Raw genomic sequence first — 21,501 nt, 5'->3', positions numbered from 1 at the left:
CTTGAATGGCTTCAGTTGCAAAATCAACACACAAGCACGTTCAGTGAACCAAAAATCGTTGATTTTGTTTGTAGTTTCTGTACATGATGGCTGAGTACCTACAGCTGCTGAAGACGAACTGACTATAGCCAAGTTTTGCTAGAAAAATATCAGTAGCAATTTCTCAATCAATTTTTAAAAAATGGACCTTTAACATGTAACCTTGGGGTACACATAAATTCTATGTGTACCCATTGCAGTGCAAATGTTACATATTAAAGGTCCTTTTTTACAATAGGTGTGGTACAGGGGTGGTGAGTACTGGGGGTTAATGAATGGATGAATGAAGACCTTTATTGTACATTCATACCCACTGGGTTTAGTACAGGTCACAACAAATGATACAACATGATATAATGATACAATGAATCTACACTACTCAAGGATCGTAATCTACTGCGTACATTCGGCTTCTTCTCGTTTCTTTGTGATATTGAAAATGTAAGAACAGATATGCTTTATAAGTAAAGGTTTGTCTAGATTCATAAGGAATATAAATTTGTCTATATTACTTAGATGTATGAAGTGGGGGAACATGGGTTCTATTAGTCTGTAGAGTTCAGCTCTCTCTTTCTTGTACAAACTACATTCTACTACAAAATGATGTTCGTCTTCTAACTTATCTAGATTGCAGTATCTACATATTCGTTGTTCTAGAGGAGTGCGGTTATGTCTTCCGGTTTCGATGTGTAATTTGTGGCAACTGACTCGTAGTTTTGTGACGGCCGTCCTGTGCCGAATATTGTCAATATCCAGGTATTGTTCTACATTATAGGTTGACTTGAACAGTCTGTAAGACCTCAATTTGTTTTTAGCGGATCCACCTTTGTTATCATTGTTAATGCTGTGTAACATAAATCCTGCCTGATCCCAACTCAATGTCAAGTTGATTATGCAATGCCTTTTAAACCAGAGGAAACACATCTAAAAAATATAACACACTTGTTTCTGGAGTGTGGTAGCATTGTAAAGTATGTTCCTGACCCGAGCGCTTCGTGTGTTCGTCAGCGCCATGGCACTGGTATGCTAAACGATCTGACCATGAAAGAAGCACTCGTCTTTCCAGTCTAACAAATGATGTCTTCAACTCGTTCGAGTGTGCGCGCGTGTTTCAACGGTGTGTCTGTCTGTCTGCTTGTGTATGTGTGTGTGTGTGTGTGTGTGTGTGTGTGTGTGTGTTTGTATGTATTTTTTTTTTACTTAATGGTCACGCCGTAACAAGACCTGAAGGTCATTTCAAAGTGAGACCTGAAGGCCACTCCAAGGTTTCTGGTTACGTTGAAACTGTAACAGCATCTGTTCGCACTAGATAAAAAAACATCACGATCGAGACGTGGTGGGTTTGTGTGTGTGTGTGTGTGTGTGTGTGTGTGTGTGTGTGTGTGTGTGTGAGTGTGTGAGTGTGTTTGTGTGTCTGTGTATGTGGGTGGGTGTGTCGGTGGGGGTTCTTGTGTGTGCGTCTGTATCTCTGTACTTCTCTTTGTCTGTCTTTGTCTATTTGCCTGTGCTTGTGTCTGTGTGTGTCTGTGTGTGTGGATCAGGCGGTTGTCCAATAGACATCTGTTTTACAAAAGCCTCTTGAATGTATTACCTTTCTTCAATCCTTGCCAGTAACGCTAGCACAAAGAAAACAACCTGTATTTTCCCACCTGTGTATTTTAAGCACCAGCACAACGCTAAATTGTGTAAGACAGTGTCAATCTGAAAATTGGCAATTATTGAACACCCAAATGGTGTTCCCTTTCAGGGATGTCCCTGTAGCTCAACTGGTGCCAGCCTCGCAGTTGAGATTCTGGTTCCAATTAGTTGGTAACTGGAAGACCAAGGTACAAATCCTGGAAAGGATCTTGGTTGGGACTGCACCTGTGTTTTGGCAGCGACGTCAAATGTCGGTCCAGCGTTCGAACAGCAAATTAAAGGGGAAGGCTATCGACCTCTCCCTGTAGGAATATACCCTGCTGCAGAAGCAGCAAGGAAACTTTATCTGGAAAGCAATCTATGTGCCACAAGGTGAACAACAACAACAATGGTGCCCTTCCCTTTATGATCCCAGGTCCAACCAACATTCCACCATTAGGACGATCATGGTTGTAAGAGAATACCCAACGTTGCTTACCTCACTCTTATGTTCAGCTGAAGGAGTTGAAAGGATTGTTCCAAGTAAGACTCTCCTGACGTATTCCAAATGCCTTCCACCTTACGACCTCACCTGCGCATACTTCTCAGGTCAGCAGTAAGGTACCCGTGTAACGTGATCACCTGTCATTGTTACGGCAAGCTCTCACGTGATCTACCCATTGCATTGACGGTTGACATTTGAATATTTTTCAGTCTTGGTCTTTGGTAAAAAAAAACAGAAGATAATTTGACGTTGCTGTTCTTGGCGGTGGTGTTATTGTGTCACCTAAATGACCTGTGACCTGAGGCGTCTGCCGCGATACCTGATTTGTACTCATGTTGGCATATTTCAATATAGTGGCAATGTCATGTTCTGGTGGAAAGGGTTGTTCACTCTCCCAAACGTCATTAGAATTTACAGAACCTGTAGTCAGTGTGCACAAAACGGTGGCAAGGTGGTCTCGAATGGGTAATAAAGCCGAAGGCCCCGTGTTTGAGTAGAGCCATGTATCGAGTATGTTATATAACCCACAACACTCATCAAAACAAATACTAGTGTAAATGGATCAAACTTTACAGCCTGTAGCTCTCATGCAGCTTGTACTTACAGGACTGGTGTCACGGTTACCCAAAACAAACTGATTGTTTGTCCAAAACAAAGAAACTAGTATGTCGGCGGTGGCGTTACTAAACACACTCCATGGCCTACAAAAAGTTTTACCTGAGATATGAGACGCTAAACTTCACTTGAGATGTTCTTTAGACGCCTTGTCGCAGGATATTCCTCTGTTGTTTGCCGTACAACTGATGTACTCGATAATACCTGCGCACTAAATGTAACAAACAGAGAACACCCATGCCTTGGGCAAATTGTTTCGAGACATAGCCACCATGAGTTCAAGGTCTCTCTTGCAGCTTGAAGTGATGCTAGAGAGTTGTCCTTGCTTTTTGTCCCTGCTTTTTTTTGACAGATGTTACTTTGGGAACATAACGTTATCTTTTTTGTGGTTCAACGACCGACCCTTTTATAGTGCTTATCTGTAAAATAAGAAGAAAAAAAAGAGAATCAACTCCCTACCAACAGACTTTTTTTCAGGACAAGGGTCATAACCTGAAACATACCATTTTCGGATGACTCTTATGTTGGTGGATTATGTAATCAATGAGCTGACAATCTTGAAGCGACAGTTTTGACAGAACAGTCAACATGTTCTAGTTTCTTCACATAGTAGTAGTACACCTTGTTTAGGGGCGTCATCTAACGACAGTAGTGTTAATTGGAGCCTTACAATTTACGCAGCACAAGATCAAAACGCGGGCAGTGTACCGAGGAAGACAGCGAGTTCTAAAAAATGTATCCATGGCATAACTATAAAGCACACAGGAATTATTTTGAGAAACGATTTTACTTAGCTTGCCACATTGATATTTGCATATCTGGACCGTCTACATGTACAGATATCTAAATGGTCGAATGAACCGTAGTGTACATGTGCGTTAAGTTGAAAGTTTTAGGCGACTGTCGGAGTGTTATAATACTTTTATAAGATCGGCTCGGCGCATAATGCTTCAGCCATGCCCGGCCCTGATGAGTCTGTAGGGCCTTTAGTCCATGGGCCAGGTCCCCCAAAATGGCCATTTGGTACCAAACAAAGGGACAAAGGGTGACTTACTTTTTTGAAAAGGTTGATTCCTCTACTTCATTATTTTGCATGATAACCATGTCAGATGCCCAGCTTTATAGGAATTATCACGTGATTTTGTGACGTCACTCAAATCTATAGAACTACCAAAAATCGTTTATTACAAGTCATCAAAAGTGGTTTTAATAATCCCCAACCACATTTGATGAGTATTTCTCTGCACTTAGATCATACAAATACCTGTTGAATATATTTGGAACCATTTTGAAATAAATTTAGACAAATTTCCACAATGGTTGCCATGGCAACGGTGAAAAATAGCATTTTCTTACAGGAAAGTTGCTAAACAAGCCATTGTTGGATGTTTTTGAAATTTAGCCATTATCAAGGCATGACCAATGACACCGAACGATTCATAACTAATGTAAGGGCTCTTAGAAAACATTTTAGTTAGGTAAGAAATAAATAGAACTTTTTAGTATTTTAATCCATACTACAGTGTGGATTGAAATACATGTATATTGTTTTTTTGCAGTGTTTCTCCTGCCAAATCTTTAAATAAATGGATTCAACTTTTTCATCTTTGGCCCAAGTGAGTTGCAATTTGGCATGGAGGTAGAGATAGCAAATACCCCCAGACTTTTTTCCTCTCTTTTTTTGGTAGAGACCTTAAAAATTGTTTCAGTTAGGGTGTTTAGTCATTTTTGACAGAAAATATATATTTTGGACCCCTGTACCCTGGTATTACAACCTAATGACCTGAAATTTGATACAGAGGTGCATTGGGCATTTGCTCACAGGGCACTATGAACAATTTGTGCTTACATTACTTCAAAAATGAGTTATTTGGGGATTTTGGGCCATTTTTGACTAAAAATATATATTTTTGGCTCCTGTGCCATTGTATTGAAACAAAATGACCTGAAATTTGGTTTGGAGGTGTGTAGGCTATGTGCCCACATTATTTCATTTTTACTTTCGGAATACGTTTCTTGAAATTGTTGAATTTTGGGATTTTTTTTGCTATTTTCAGACTAAAAACATATAGTTTTGGGTATGCCTCTGTACTAAAACCAAATGACCTGAAATTCAGTATGAGGGTGCGGACGGACTTTCTAGTTTAGTTAATAAATCATGATCAGGTGACATACGCCATTCTATCGGCCATTTGGACCTCTAAACAATATTTGTAGACATTTTGAAATAGGCAGATTTTTCATGACGGTTACCATGGAAATGGTGCTAAAGTACTCTATCATCAAGACTTGACCAATTACACTGAACGATTCATAAACAGTGGTAGGGTTCTTAGTGGTTAGTTTAGCTCCTTGGCTAGGTGCGTAAGAAAAGTAGACATTTTTAGCAAAGAAGTCAGGAGACAGAAATCAGGTCGCTATTTTGGCATCTTGCCACTGTATATGTCATCTTCCTTTTTTCAATGCAAACGTTTATCGATGTCTTGTGCCATCATTATGTTAAAAGTCCTCAAAATGACTTTTTATTGTGTTTCTGTGAACGTTGTAAGTCTGACTCAATTATATATGGATGATATGGAGCATAATCCTAGGTCATCTTATCTTTTTTCTGTATAACAACAACAACAAGACTCACATGCCTCCTGGCATATTTACAACAACGAGGCAATTCACAGCAACGATTCAGCAAGAGGGCTGTTCATAAAAATTGGAATCATTGTAAGGGACATATCAAATGCTGATTCAATGCTAAAATCTTAGGAATACTATTTGTTTAAAATCTGAGTTTCAAAGTGGTATACAATAGAAGCCAGTTAATTGCGCGTCGGATAAACGCACACTTCAGTCAATTGCACGGAATCCTTAAATTCCAAACCAGCTTCCATTCACTCCATTGTTAGTGACTTCGCTTATCTGCACGATGAAAAGTCACCAATAATGCACGTAAATTTGTCAAACATCGTCGCCAAATGTACTGAATATGCGTGCTTAAAATCGGCATACGCGGTACAATTAGGCCGATAATTGCCTGTGTAGAAGCGCAATACCGACAACATGTATGAAATAGTTATTGGGAGCAAAAGAAAATGATATTGTGGGAGGTCGTGGGCGGGTCCTGCGCGTGTCGGCGCCATAAAAAGACGCACGTCCGCCAAAAGCCGTCAAAGCCGGCATTATGATTTGGGAGACAACTTGCTGTGCACGTGACAAACTCAATAAAATATGTTCTCTACCAGTCCATTGTCTATTAGCTGTACATGTATTTGAGATTGCGGGGACATACTTTTGCGCGAAGGAGAAAATATTTGCAGTGGTTTAAAGTCATTGGCAGTCAGTCAGAAACCACACTGCGACTCGGGTCCTATAGACGGCAATAGCAGTCGCTTTTGGCGGTACGGTACCTTCGTGATCAGCAATGGTAAAGTGTACTTAAATATCATATGGAAGGCCCTGTTCACGATGCAAAAAAATGAAACGGTTCATCCGTTTGGCAAGCTAAAACGGATAAATTTGTCACCATGAACGTTCCGTTTCGTTATTCTTGGTTGTGAATACAGCCATGGTTGGGTTTGGGTTGCCAGGTGATTGATAGTTTAGATGTGGAACTGTCTCCTTGAAATTTGCATGTGAAACAATCTGCTTGAGAAATGAAGCTTATAGAATTGAGTAAAGCCTAATATTCTACAAAACGATACACGTTAGTACTTTTCCCATGTATTTGCGTCAAACTTAATTGATTTTGAAATATTCTGGATATTTTGCAAATTAACCTATTCCAAAAGACCTAAAAATCTGGGGCTTTTCAAACCCCAAATCCAGGTAACAGATGGAAAATCATATAATGGGGTCACAAGAATAAGAATTTCTCACTGCACATTTGCTGGCATATTTCAAGGACTTTATTTTTGACGCGCAGATTTTTAACGCGTGCCTAGATTTGAACGCACAGAAAACCCGTTCCCGGCTTTAAGCTAGGGGCACAACCCGCCGTACGTGCAAATACGTGCCAAAACGTTGGCAATCTTTTGGTGTCCGTAAGTGGTAAGTACCGTCTCCGTACGAGCTCGTAGGGAATTCGACGGATTTGGGAGCATGCAGACACGCCGTAGAAATTTAAGTGCATGCGGAACTTTCTCTGCGTTCGGGCTGCGGATTCGCCCTCCGTACGTGCCAGTACGGGCGACGCACCTGCCATGTACAGCCAATGAGCGTACAACGCACTGGCTCCCTGAGTGTATTAAAGTGTTCTCACAGTCAATTGCTGTACGGACGGCGCACGTAGAACGTGCGTGCTACGGACGTGGTGATTGCGTGTTCCGTGCTTAATTCGCGCTTCACTTGTTCACCTGTGAATGCCGACGCACAACACACCTGCACTGTAACGAATGAGCAGGTGCTCCGCACGTACAACGCACGTGGCATTGAGCACATGGTTTCTGCAGGATATAGAGCCGAGTCGACGAAAGACTGCCAACCCGTCTCCAAGATGCGCAAGAAGACGCAGAAGAAGCCGTCAGTTGCATCAGTAGCAGCTTCGACCAGAGCCGCCCAAAAGAAAGACCTTGAAAGGTCGTCCTATATATACATCCCCGAAAAACTTACGTTCATCGCACCTGAACGCACTTACACCATGCGAGTAAGGAAACCGTACGTAAGTAGCACGTGTAAGTAGGGCCTGCATACGTTAACAGAGACCGTAATCGCACAGAGACCGTACGTTGTAAGCACGTGCAACTCACCTACCACTTCCGTAACGAACGATGAACGCAACCGCTCGCAGCCAGGCGTGGCGTGCAGACCACGTACTTACACCTTGCGCAACCGTGCGAGTGACATGCGTTGACGTACTCCCTCCCTGCTCTTGCCAGTCGTTCCCCACGTTTTCAGGAATACGTGTCGGACGTGGCCTCCACAAAAAAACGTACGGACAAATTGCACGTACGGTGGGTTGTGCCCAGGCTTTAACGATCTGTCCAGCTTGTGGGTTTGACATAAATGCGGGGACCAAAGAAAAATGCAGAAGAGCCACACTGGTCTGTCTATAGCTAGGTGTCCCTTCTTGGTAATCATTATGGAGATGTCGGTATTGTTTCCCTCAAAAGTTTTCCTCAGGCGATACGGGCATTTTGTGCGCTCATGAGAAGGCATTTCTTAATTGTGACACCAAAATATTGCATCGGTGTTTGCAAAAAATTTAATACCGATAAATGTAATATATGTATTTGCAAAATGATTTTCCTCACAAATCTTTATTTACTGCTTAATTAATATCACAGTTGATTTATCGTGCAGGTTTTAGGTCGTAACCACCCACTTCATACCATTTATGCAAGTTGTATAACTATTCATTAAGTCCAGACAACGTCCACATTGAAGTTTCTCCGTTTTATTCACCTCAGATAGATACAGGAAAGCAACATGATAATTGCTCTTTAAACATTTTTACACCATTCTGACCATCTTTATTTGACGACGTCAATGAAAGATGTTGATGAAATGTTTTGTCAACGTTTCTGCACCAACAGTATATATTCTTTCATTCTGCAGGACATTTTGTCAGCTTTCTTACATGAAAACGTTCTCTATATTTTGCTTTAGAATCAGCATTCTTTCCAATGCTTCATGCCATTTCAGGCTTCTTGTAAATGATAGATATACATGTACCCATTTTTCAGTCACACCCCCTACTGTGTCTCCATTTACGATAGCCAAAAATGACAGCTTTTTTCGACCCAAGGGTTATATCATAGGCAGGAGTTACAAACGTTACCTGTAACAGTGCACTTCACCTTATTTTCTTCGTAATAAAAGTTTCCCCTCGGTCGGCACTGGCAGTGCTTCCCGCCCACCCTAGTCTACTGCCACATGCATAGTTACCTCGTCATAATCAGACAATTCACGATCAGCTGCCAGAAAGATCGAACGTCGAAACTAAGGGCCGACGCTTGCCTAGCCCTGGGTCTGGGCAGGTAGAACGCCCAATAGCCGGGCCCGAGAAATAGTTAAGGTGGTATCTCACTGCACTTGGGGCACGCTTGCAGCACTACTGGGTTCGAGAACGCAGATGTATCATTCACGAAATCTAGAGGTAACCACACCACTACCGAACCTAGAGGTGCCGGATGCAAGTGCGACGTTTTTAACAATGTTACTTGGTGGGAAAAATTAGTGGGTACTGAAAACATGTGTAACTTATTGCTCGTGGTCAATTGATAGAAATGTTCTCTATAGTGGCCACCTGTCTACAGTAGCCACATTTCTCCAGCCCCTCCCCCCCCCGCTTTGACAGGTGTGACTGTATACAACAGACACAAACGTAACCAACATAGGAAAATGATGTAACAAAATGTGATGATCATCTTTAAATACAAATGCAAAAGGTTCAAAACAGCACATACCGTCTTTGAGATGACAAGTCGGGAATCGTTCGTTCTGTGTTTTTGTTTTTAACCAAGAAACTGCAAGTCTGGAACTCGAGGTTATACCGACCAGCCCAATTTGCGAGTTCGGAACCAATGCGGTTACCAAGGAAAAATGCAGAAACACCAGACCAGATCAGTCTAGGGGCCCAGAGAGAGGCTGTCACAGTTGGCGCCTGCGCACAGACCGGTGACTGGGCAAATCCGTTGGTGTGTGTTTACATGTACAAATGAAAATCTGAACATTTGATTGTCGTTTGGTCGTATTTGCCATCATGTTAAAAACAAATGTGACAAAAGAAAAATGCAGAAGAGCCGCACTGGGCTGTCTATAGCTAGGTGTCCTTTCTTCGTAATCATTATGGAGATGTCGGTAATGTTTCACACAAAAGTTTCCTCAGGCGATACGAGCGTTCCGTGCTAAAGGTCCACTCTCACTACACTCGCGCCACGCTTGCGTCGCTTCGGGGTTCGACAACGCAGACGATAAAAAGTCCGTTGGGTGTAATTATTGAAATACTCGTAACTCCTGCTGGAATTGACGGATTTTGTTGCTTTAAAGCCCAAAATGCAGGTAAAGATGTGGCAAATCACGAAAACGTATCAAACAAGGCCACATAGGCAGGCTGAATAAATGCCTGGTTTTGGAAAGTAAACAATGTAATTTTTACGCAAAAATTACCCCAAAAATCAGCCTTTAAAGATTCATAACTTAAAAGATGCTAAAAACCGACAAAAAACTTAATACTTTGTAATTCTTGTGGTATTTTTCACATGTAAACCAATTTTCATTGGAAATTATTGATGTTTTACATATTTATCTCGTCTTTTTCAATAAATGACCAAACGGCCAGGTCAATTTGGATGACGTCACTTGGTCACGTGATTACAGTAGGAAAGCTGTGCATGAGCACGTCACCGGAACGTACTGCGCCTGCGCGAAAAGTATAGACATGCTAAACCCCCGGTTTACTAAAGGGCCGCATTTAAGAACGTACGTGCGTATATAAGGGTAAAACTCCGTGTACGTTTTACACGAAACCACGTCTCTAACATATACTGTGCAACAAGCGGGATTTTAATGCAACGTTGACCAAACCAAGCCCCAAACTACCAGGGTTTGCGCAGGCGCAGTACGTTCCGGTGACGTGCTCTGTGCATGACAACTGGTTATCATGGCTTAAAATAAACTTTAGTTCCTACTAATAAAAAAAATCCATGATAGCACTTGTCCCTCTCGGTGGTACCAAAAACCCCTCTGGCCCATGGACTACTTGTCTCCAACTTGTTCTCATCCTTATGACAATGGTAAACCGTCTGGAACATGATAGAAAACGAAATAAGTGTGTCATCATGTAAGCACACAATTTCGTTCTAACAAAAACGGCTATGGCAAATCGACTATTTCTTACAATTACATGCGCTTGGAGACCTACTTTACATGTTCTTGTCCAATTGCGCTGCTGACGTGACCTGTTTTTCGAAAGGTCATGGTTCAATAAAATGCAGCTGCAGTTTTAGTACTTTCGCAAGATGTCGCTGCAAACCCACAGCTAAAGACGTACGGCCACACTAAACTTTCTTACTTTAGTCTAGTTACGACAAGTCATCTATAAACGTCGATATGGAAACATACAGGCACTTTAAACACATGTACAGTATCACTCACTAACCAAACTTGAGCGATGACTAATACGAAAATCGCACGTTTCCCAAGATCTCTTAAACACTTTGCCGTTTTCCACTTCGTCAACGCCACACAAACGGGCTTCACAACGCGGGATTATTTCCCAGCAAGGCGTGAACGGTCATGACTCATGACCACACAGAGAGAGGAGAAAAACAGATTCTGGTCATCAAAGAACCCAATATTTGAAGCATGCCTGGACCAATCGTTTTCTTATTGCAAATTTCTACTTCTCTCTGTTTTAGGTGTATTTTCCCAGATTTGCTTATCTCACGTCAGGATAAATCAACCGACTTTACGTCACATTTCCCCGCCCTTTGGCCATATGGTTTGATCCCCACGCCCTCGCTACAGAGCCAATGCGGAATAGGCCGGAAACCCTACGCCATTGGGTATTTGTTTGCCTCCCTGTTTTGTTCTCATAGTATAAAAACTGTTTTATGGTGTCCTCGTTATACTGTTATCTTTCTCTACAACCACATCACTGAGCGGGAAGTCGCGCCAGAATAGGAAAGAATCTTGGTAGGTTCTTGGGTAAATCTTTCTACATCTTTATTACATGTCAGAGTATTACATTAATAAACTGAAACACACGTTTACAGCTACTTCATTTCATGGAATTAATTCGTTTGATGGATTCCAAGATTTTTAGAAATGACGACTGATTAACTACAAGCACATTGCAATCAAAGAAAGGCCTTGATAACGAGTCATCCGAACTCCTGGTACTGAACATACATACTGAATCTAAGTTAAAACGGAACGTTACTTGTTTGCCGCGCCACCTAGCGACGTTACATTCTATTACACATATTTGTACTTTCGAATGTGCAATAGGTAGCTATGTGTTTTTGTTCTGTAAGTAGCTGGTTTCAAAGAGGGTTGAAACGCAACCAAATAACATCAACATGTATCTGGGCACATGAAAAGTTCGTCATAGTCACACATAGATAACATCCATCTAAACTTGACACGAATGGTCTCCTAGTTACTTTTCTGAGTCTTTAGAAATTTAGGACATCTCAGAACTCTTAACAATTGAAATCGTCTTCAAGTACTATCATGGAATTATGATGTTGTCTCAGGCTCCACTCAATGACCCGATGTTATGATTTTTAAATCCGCCAAATGTCGCTCATGTTCCATAGATTTTGAGCAGGTCAGAGCACCCTCCCAAAATGTAACTAATAATTAGTATACAAGTACAGTATACAATTCTTCATGAAAGTGACAGAATATTCATTACACTTTGTATGTCTTCAACATGGGGTAAAAACAAGAGTGGCCCAAGGAGAAACACCTTATATAGCTTACAAAACGAGGCAGTTTTGAACCCTATGAGAATCATTCCCTACAACCATGTTTAATCGCGTGCGATAAGCAAAATAGGATACATCTAAATTTAGATTAGTAGCAGTACCTTTTTAATCAATTATTGTTATAAAAACAACCAATATCTCAATTAAAAACGAGCTATGATGTATGGAAATTTTGGCTTAAAATGAATCATCTAAAAGACTAGGGACTGCAGAAGGCGACAAGGACGACCAGGATCCCGAGTATTCCGGTGAACATCAGAGACTGTGCGGCTGGAGCTGTGGACACCGATGGGCAGGGAGCCGGCTGTCGGGTGAACAAGAAAATCAGCACTGCTGTTTTACAGTTGTTTCGTGTCGTGTAACAACGTGCGATGTCGATGATTGGAATACAAAATTCTTTTGTCTAAGTTTTACTAAAACGTTGAGCTCTGTTTTTTGTGATATCATAGCCTCTGTTCGTCTGTAATATTTGTCTCTGTTAGTCTGTTATTTTAGTCTCTGTTTTTTCTGATATCTGAGTCTCTGTTTTTCTTTCTTTCTTTCTTTCTTTCTTTCTTTCTTTCTTTCTTTCTTTATTCGCACATAACAACATGGCTTAAAAACAAATGTAAATACAGAAATGAAGTACATGCTGGGGGTGGGCAGAAGCCTATGTGGCTTTTCTTTGGCCTCCCCCAGAACTAAGTCGCAGAAATAATAATTATACATAATTAAAGTGAACGAAAAATGCACATAACATAAGTTGAAATCATTATGTAAACTTATGGAATAGAAGTTATATTAGTCTCTGTTTTTCTGACATCTTAGTCTCTGTTTTTCTTATGATGTTTTCTGATATTTCAGTCGTTGTTTTATATGTTATCTTATATCTTTTAGTCTGGTACCTGTGACGGCCTCACCTTGTTGGTTGGCTCCACATAGCCGTGCCGGGTCGGTGCGTACGCCTCGTCCATGTGACACCACTGCCACCACTCCCGAGTCATCCGCACATGGATTGCATTGTCAGGGAACCCGTTCTCTCGAGCGATGGAGCCGTACAGGCCCTGGGACCTGCACATACAAAATATAATAGAAAATTAGCACAAAGTCTTTTATTCTAGACTATCCTAAAGGTAACGGAGAAAGAGAGAGGAATTGCAATTGTTAGAATCTATGTTAATGCCTTTTCAAGACACGTACTTTCAGATACTGATAGGTAATCGAAAATAACCACGGGCTATCAGAAGAAGAAAAAGGAATGAAACGAAAGTTTTATCTTTATTTGCATCGTGAGTGTGAACATGGTCGGTGCAGTAGTCAGTTTAAAAACGTATGGTAGCAAGCAATGGAAACCAAGTTGGAAATATTTTCTTTGCCTTTTGGGAGTACGCTTGCGCGATGGGTGGGTGAAGTTGGTATGGTAGAGTCCAAAAGCCAGGTCCGGTCCGCTGCCCCACTCCACGTTATCCATCAGTGTCCAGGCGTAGAACCCTCTCAGGTCAACCCCGTCCAGCTTGACCGCTACAAATAACAAAACGAAATGTTGGAGGGAATATCAGTGAATGGAAGATGAGATGAGGCAAGGTCTTACTTCGTATATTTAAAAGTAAAGTATAAGAACTGATAAATAAAACCAACTTTATGATATGTAGGAGTATTGTGCAGTGTAATTCTACGTTCAGGGTTATTACCGGTACCAGTTATTTGTAAGGTAGGACTGGCGCGACCCTTGAACTGAAAATGTCAATCGAAAACCAGAGAGGGAACAGGATTGCTCTTGCGGTAAAATCTTTGAATACTAGTACCGTCTTCCTCATTCTGTTTCCCCAAATATCCTCCATATTAGCTATGGGATCTGTTGTCACAGTTGTACTTGTGAACTCACCCTTCAGTGCTTCGTTTGCGTATGTCATGTAGAAGCACATCCGCCAGGTGTCGTTCAAGTTCGGCGGGCTGTGGTACTTGTACGTTTCGCCTATCCCCACCTCCGATAGGTAGAACGGCTTTGTGTATCTGTACCTGTAACACATCGGTTTTAATGTATTATCGTGCGGCCTGGAAGGACTGTAAAAGTTATATCTAAAAGGGTTAGCTGTTGCAAAATAGCATGGTTATGCACCAAAAAATAGTTACTCAAGCAACTGGATATGGTTTTGGAAACGGTCAGACGTTTCGGATAGAATCCACTATCCTTCGTCAGTCCTAATCCCACCCTCAACAGAAAAGGGGGGCTACGTATGGAACTTTCCGGCACTTGGGTCATAGCACTACCCCCCTTACCTTTGTTTTCTTTGGAATGCAAATTGTCTTCTATCTGAATTGTCCAACAACATTTCCTATTGGACATCTGAAATTGTCTTCATTCATAGTTAGAGTATAAAAGATCTGTTTCTTCCAGATCACTTCAGTGTCACTGACGAAGGATAGTGGATTCTATCCGAAACGTCTGACCGTTCAGCCAAAACCATATCCAGTTGCTTGAGTAACTACTTTTTGGTGCATCTTATTACCTAGATGTCTAACCTATATCAACGTAGCATGGTTCTGATTTTGACTGTTAGCGTTCATTCACATGATATGTTTTTAATCTTTTCTATTTCTCTTTCTATCTCACTTTCATTTCCTCATTCTATTCCAAATTCCAGAAGTAATTCTCAGTTGAGTGGTCAGCTTGTACGAAGGAACCAACCATACCGTTCCCGCACGAAGTGCAGGATACCCCGGATGTTCCAAGGTGCGAACCAGAAGATATTACTGCCCATGTAGAACCATCCGGGTCCGACTGTCTCCTTCACTCCCATCAGGTCCGGCATGAACCCACAGGCAGAGGCAAAGTTGTGGTTATCCTGTGCGGGCGCAGGAAAAAATGTTTGTATCCGTCTCACATATCGACCAAGTACACAAGTTCATGTAGCTTTGTCTCTACAAATTTCAGAGGGTCTGCATGCTCTTTTCCGTAAGGCGTAGACAGGCCTTTCCAATTCCCGTATTTCGTAGGGTAAGCTATTTTATTTCACGTAATTCGTAGTGAGGATGGAAAATTTACCGTAAAGCGTAGCCAGTGTATTTCACGTACGGCGTAATCTAGCCTAAAAATTTCACGTAAAGCGTAATTTAGCCTAAAAATTACCCGTAAATCGTATCCTGGCCTCCCAAATTTCGTAAGTCGAAACGTAGTCTACCAGTAAATTTAGTCCTTCAAAACACAGGAAATTGCGTTTAAGTGGATCAAGATTTCAAAATTTCGCCGGACCTCACTTACGACTCTTTTCACCTTCGGTCATCGACATGGTAAAATATGGTATATACCCTCAAAAACCTTTTTTTTTTGCAAATAGAAATGTCATTGAAGTAAGCTTAGTCTGCCAGCAAAATTTGCCCATCAGAATGCAGGAAATATCATTTTAGAGGGTCAAGATTTCAAAATTTCCATGGTCCTCCTTGTGCCGCCTCGCGCCTTTGGCACTCGAAATTCTGAAAATATGTTGGGGATGTGTCAACCTCAAAGACCTGTTTTGCTAATAGAAATTTGCCCATCAAAATGCACGAAATATCGTTTTATAGAGGGTCAAGAATTCAAAATTTCGCCGGATCTCCTTTGCCACTCTATTCACCTTCGGTCATCGACTTCGTAAAATATGTATCATGGCTGAGGGATGTGACGTGTCAACCTCAAACACATTTTTTACTGATAGAAATGTAATTTCACTTAGTTTTCTATAATAGCCAAAAACACTGGCGTTTCAGGGGGGCAGGATTTCAAAATTTTCCCGGACTTTCCTTCGGCGCTCGACATGGCAAAATAAGTTGGCTGGCGTCATCCTCAAAAGCTTACGCTGAACCCTTGGGAATCTTTAATTAGATGTGCCATTTAACTTTAAGTTAGCTTTGTCTGCCAGCGAAAATTTCCCTTCAAAATGCAGGGAATAGTGTTTCAGTTTTCATCTTTCTTGCGGAGCACGTCCCCGCCTCTGTCGAGTGTTGCCAGCCTTCCAGAATTTAGCGTAAACCGTTGTCAGCCTTTCTGAATTTAGCGTAAAACGTTGCCGGCCTTCGTGAATTTAACGTAAAGCGTTGTCGACCGTCCCGAATTTAGCGTAAAGCGTTGTCAGGACCCCCCATGCAGACCCTCATTTCATACTCCAAAGGTACAGTCAAGTGGGTTCTTGGTCGAAATGGATTCTTGGTCTAATTTGACAAAATGTGCTGATACGTTAGACGATATGGTTCATTTCATAACAAACTTAATCGTGAGGATTTATGTGGGCAAATTGTGTTGTAAAAATCAACAGGTGGCCATTCGCCTTTCGCGGTCCACCAGCTTTGTTAAGGTGGGGTCACACCTGCGTATATATTTAAGTCCGTGTGAGGCGCGCATGGAAGTATTTGCCTCCACCAGGCCCCAAAGGTCGCTGGAAAAATAATATAAATTGTACAAACGTAAACAGGTAACATGTTAGACGAGTTAGCTGGGTCGCTAACCATACTTCTCGGCCAGCTAACTCATCTGGCATGTTATGTATCTATATTTGTCCAATTTGCACTATTTTTCCCGCGACATGTGGAGCCTGGTAGAGACTAAGAGCTTCATAAGCACCTCAAACGGACTTGAATATATACGCATGTGTGACCCCACCTTTAGTGTCGAGGATAATAATTGAAATAGAAGCAATGTTATCAGTCGAGTACAGCAATGCCTAGTTTGTTTGCTTGTTTGTTTGTACATCTGTAACATGTGCTAAGTAAAAACGTTTACTGTGAATCTTCTCAGGGATAACCTATCACTAAAGTAGGAGAATACTTGTTCCAATCCTCCCCTACCGGATGACATGTCTGTGTCTCATTGGTGGCGGATATGATCCTGGCCGTGTACGTGTTGATCCCTAAGAAGTCCGTAGTCCCTTTGTTGTACATCTTCTCCTCCTCTGTAAACTCGGGAAGAGGAGAGACCGTCTGGTTCTGTTTCAGTCTGCAAAATACATGTCAGAATCAAATGGTCTCCAATGTCATTGTGTATAGATACGAGCGTACACAATAATATCAACAACCATCATATGGGCGTGCGGGATGTTCTTACAATATGGACTGCAGTTTTTGTTTTGTTTTGTTTTGTTGTTGTTTTTCACCGTTAATACCGATGATGAATTTCCTATCAGAAGGAAGTATTGTATAGTAGGCACCCTGCATGCTGTCCGTACCTGCTCTCTCGCACCATCCGCTTCATCACATCCGGGTAATCGCCGTTCCCGATGATAGGGTTGGCGAACCAGCCGAAGAAGAACTCCATGTAGTTGGTCGCCGCCTGGCGGTCAGCCGGGTTGTGCAGGTCTGCCGGCTCCCCCCATATGGAGCTGATCACTATACCGACCTACACACACACAAACCGATACCATGTACCATCGTAATAAAAAAAATCATTTTCATAACCATCGCGCGTTGTTACCATGAAAATATTAACAGGTTCTAAAGAAGCAAAGTACTGGTACAGTCTCTACTGGTTACAGATAACCTCATTGGTCCTATCCACAAGCTGAAGTAACCTATCAAATCGGTCAGAGAAAATATCTAATATTTTCTTTGACGTCTCACATCACTAAAAGTATATTCTGTTATTAGCAAGGAGGTTGAAAAGGATGACTTTTTTCAATCTCCTTGTTATTAGATAAAGATAGAATCATTCCTACCGATCCATTCTGAGCAGACCGGAAGTCGTCATCGTAGGTATGCCATGCTCGTGCATGCGCTCTGATCACGTTGTGTGCCATTTTGTATTTCATGGTGTAGTCGGGGTCATTGTTGAAGTCACCGAGGGCGGCAACGAAGGACCAGGGCTCGTTGAATGTTGTCCAATATTTGACGCGGTCACCAAATGTGGTAAAGCAGAACCTGGCGTAGTTCTCGAACATCTCTACCAGGGTGTCGTTCACCCATCCGCCATAGCGTTCCTGTAGTGTCGCAATTTCTAAGTTGATTCCTTTAGCCAGACTAAAATGATTATAACACGTGCAGTAAAAGTCACGTGACGTCAAAATATTTGAGATAACGCTTGTACCTTGAGTTTTTGTGGGAGGTCCCAATGATACAAAGTCACCAGCGGTTCTATGCCGTTGTTCTGCAGCTCGTTGATGAGGTTGTTGTAGTAGTCCACGCCATATTGGTTGATGGTGGTGTTGGTACCGTCTGGGAATAGGCGCGGCCACGAGATGGAGAACCGGTAGGAGTTGAGGCTCGTGTTCACGTGCATCTGAACGTCCTCTTTGTACTGTGAAAACGTGTGTTGGACAAGCACGTGACACAGTTAACTGGGATGTATTTTGATACTATGCCCCCCCCCCCCCCCTCCCCAACACACACATAATAGTCATGATGATCCGTGTCATAATCAATGAAAACCTGTTGCTGGTTCTGAAGGACTCACCTTGTGATAACTGTCAGTTGCCACATCTCCCCATGGCACGTTTTGTGGCAGGTGAGAATACCAGTCCCAAATGGACGGTCCCTTCTCTCCCGAGTCCCACCCTCCTTCGATCTGGAAGGCAGCAGTGGCCGTTCCCCAGAGGAAGCCGTCGGGCAGAGTCCCGGACAGGAAAGCATCACGGGCTGAGGAAAATTCACAGGTTGTGAATCATCTACCCGTACTAGGGAACACATGATTAACGTTGTTTCACCTATCTCCAATAGGGAATATATGTCTGTTGAATTGTCTATGGACAGTGGTTTCAAATTTCAATATTTCCAAAAGTATTATAAGTTTGAAGCCACTGACCATCGACTTATAGCCCTAGTTACCCTGATTTTAAATACTAGTTCTATAACGGATATACGTTACCCTTCAGATAAATGTGAACTAGCGTCTCATGGCTTAGACTGGCATACAATAAATCAAGTGTGTAAGACAAAGTTTTGAGCGACACAGTTCTTAAAGGGACATTCCACTCCAGAAGGGGGGGGGGGTGTTTTCCAATAGCTAATTGTCAATGAATACATAAACAGGTGAATTTTGTGGAATTCACCTTAGGATGAATTGCCCGATGTGTGTTTTGTAAAACAATATGACACTCACTAAACCCATGCAGACTCTGCCAATACATTCCTTATACGCATAGACACTTTTTTATCGTACATATTTTCGGAATAAATGAGGATCGCCAAGCAAACCGAGAAGGCAAATTGCTCATAAGATGGCAAAGGACACATAACAAGACGAGATTTCTTAGCGATCTTGAAATTAGTTTTGTAACCTTTAAATAACGGCGGCCGCCCTAAGATACCCCCTGTCCTAAGATGCCCGGATTTTTTGCTGATCTTATTATGCATAAGTACGTCGTGTTTGATGCCACTGACTATGATGATTAGAAAGGTAAATTAACCAAGTCCAAACAAACAGCTGTTTTTTCCGTTAAAAAAATATGTACACGTATTCACTTTCTTTCTTTTTGAAGACAGAATTTTCACAACAATGTTGGTAGCGCCGAATCACTGTGGTCACCTGTTACTAGGTATTGGTGGCTCGTGTCCCTAAATATACAACCAGTACAAAACAGCCACACAACTGTCACACACATAAGAAATAAAGCTTCACAAAACACTTCAAATATTGGTCTTGACTGTCTAAATGTTTGTCGAGTAGAAGACTGGCCATAGAAAAACAACATAAGCATCACCGCCGTTGTTTTCACCAGGAAGTGGGTAAAACGTGTTTAGAGCAACATAGTAGCCATGACTGTAAGCATTGCCCCAACCAAACAGGTTTTCCAGTCATGGTTTGTCATACCAGTTATATTCTTCAGGTCCAGAAACTGTCCTCCAGTTTTACGACACAGCGCCGCCAACAGGAAAATTGTCCAGTAGAACGCCGTCATCTTCTCTTAGGAATGGTAAAGCTGAACAAAGAACAAGGACTGGTGATTGTAACGGCAACACTCAGCTGGTGTGTTACGCCAAAGGGAATTGGAATTGACAAAGCAACAACCTATATCTGATGAACCGAAATTAACGCCTAATGCTTCGGTCCCATTTCCGAACCGGGACCAGGTCGGGCAGATTTCGGGAACGAAAAGTATGATATAAAAGACAACAAAACACAAAGAACGTAAAGGGGTCATTAGTATATATTCATAGTTAAATATTTTTGCAAAGGCTCCGGTTCGAATGTGACCGTAGCATAAGTGTTCTCTATCTCTATCTCTATCTATATAGCCGGTATAGCCGCCCTTTGGCGTAACACACCAGCTGAGTGTTGCCGTTACAATTACCAGTCCTTGTTCCTTCTTTGGGAATGTCTTGACAAAAATGCCCCTGTAGTTCCAAAATTAAATGTTAGGGGGTTGAAGCTTGACACTATCTACCAACCAAATGTCAAGATCATATCATGTCCGGGACAAGAGATACATTGAAAAAAAAATGATATAATAGAATATTCTAATAAATTATGCAAATGCACCCTATTTTGCATAATTAGTATTACATATTGTACAAAATTGTCTAAGGGACCTACATACCAAAAATCATGAAAATCTTTTTTTCCCTTCTTGAGTTATCCTCTTCGGAAGTTTTTGACAAAAATTCCCCTGATATCCAAAATTAGCCGCTAGGGGGCCCAAACTTGTGTCACTTCTTCCTGAGCACAAGAACTATCCAACACCCAAAAGTCGTGCCCATAGCTTGTTTAGAACACTAGATAGCAAACCCAGAAGTTGTGCTGCAGTGCCAAGGGAAGCCGCTAGGGGGCCCGAAATCGAATCATTCCACGCTTTAGTCACAACCTACCAACACACCAAGTATGAAACGAATCCACCCAGCCGTTCTTGAGTTATCTTTATGCGCGGAAAATAAATTCCTGACATGCCTGTACAGTTTTTGGCGACGCCTGATGGGCGAGCCTAATAGTATAGTGTGCGACCGTTTGCAAAGAATTCTAAAAACTCCACAGGAATGTCAGGAATGTAGATTCCGCGCGTGCGTAGTTGCATCATGTGGGACTGAACCATTACCTCCACGGGTAAGCTTTCCGTGTGTACACGGAATACAAACCGATGTGTGAAACAAGCATTGTTTGTGCTTAAATGATGTATAACATGTGGGGGTTTGTGAGATAGCGATGTGATAGTTACCTTCGCCAAGAACGTTATATTTTTTGTAGCGTTTGTAGGTGTGTGTGTTTGTAGAAGACCACCATAACTTGAGAACGCCTGGATGGATTGTATTGATACCCGACATAAATAAATAAATAAATAAAGATAAATAAAGAAAGAAAGAAAAATAAATAAAGAAAAAATAAGTAAATAAATAAGAAATGAATGAATAAAAACAAACAAACAA

The 21,501-nt window shown here is 41.8% G+C and overlaps 1 protein-coding gene across 2 annotated transcripts in view; it reads right to left on the bottom strand.

Moving 5' to 3' along the window:
• The window catches only part of LOC118414111 (lactase-phlorizin hydrolase-like), a 30,133-nt gene extending 10,068 nt beyond the window's left edge, over positions 1 to 20,065 (bottom strand). Inside the window, exons 1-11 of one of the 2 annotated variants that reach the window (XM_035817893.1) lie at positions 19,955 to 20,065; positions 18,599 to 18,780; positions 18,233 to 18,442; positions 17,865 to 18,125; positions 17,379 to 17,548; positions 17,002 to 17,149; positions 14,875 to 15,026; positions 14,066 to 14,199; positions 13,557 to 13,701; positions 13,101 to 13,251; positions 11,347 to 12,505 (exon numbers count right to left, since the gene is read on the bottom strand). In XM_035817893.1, the coding sequence (XP_035673786.1) occupies positions 12,401 to 12,505; positions 13,101 to 13,251; positions 13,557 to 13,701; positions 14,066 to 14,199; positions 14,875 to 15,026; positions 17,002 to 17,149; positions 17,379 to 17,548; positions 17,865 to 18,125; positions 18,233 to 18,442; positions 18,599 to 18,780; positions 19,955 to 20,042 (1,746 nt within the window). In that variant the 5' untranslated portion in view covers positions 20,043 to 20,065 and the 3' untranslated portion in view covers positions 11,347 to 12,400. Of the gene's footprint in view, positions 1 to 11,346; positions 12,506 to 13,100; positions 13,252 to 13,556; positions 13,702 to 14,065; positions 14,200 to 14,874; positions 15,027 to 17,001; positions 17,150 to 17,378; positions 17,549 to 17,864; positions 18,126 to 18,232; positions 18,443 to 18,598; positions 18,781 to 19,954 lie in introns of those variants that run through there. The other variant, XM_035817892.1, reaches the window with a different exon arrangement.
• Between the last annotated feature and the right edge of the window lie 1,436 nt (positions 20,066 to 21,501).

This window comes from Branchiostoma floridae, chromosome 4, assembly GCF_000003815.2.
Source record: "Branchiostoma floridae strain S238N-H82 chromosome 4, Bfl_VNyyK, whole genome shotgun sequence".
Classification (NCBI taxonomy): Eukaryota; Metazoa; Chordata; class Leptocardii; order Amphioxiformes; family Branchiostomatidae; genus Branchiostoma; species Branchiostoma floridae.
This window is presented reverse-complemented; position numbering and strand designations above follow the sequence as displayed.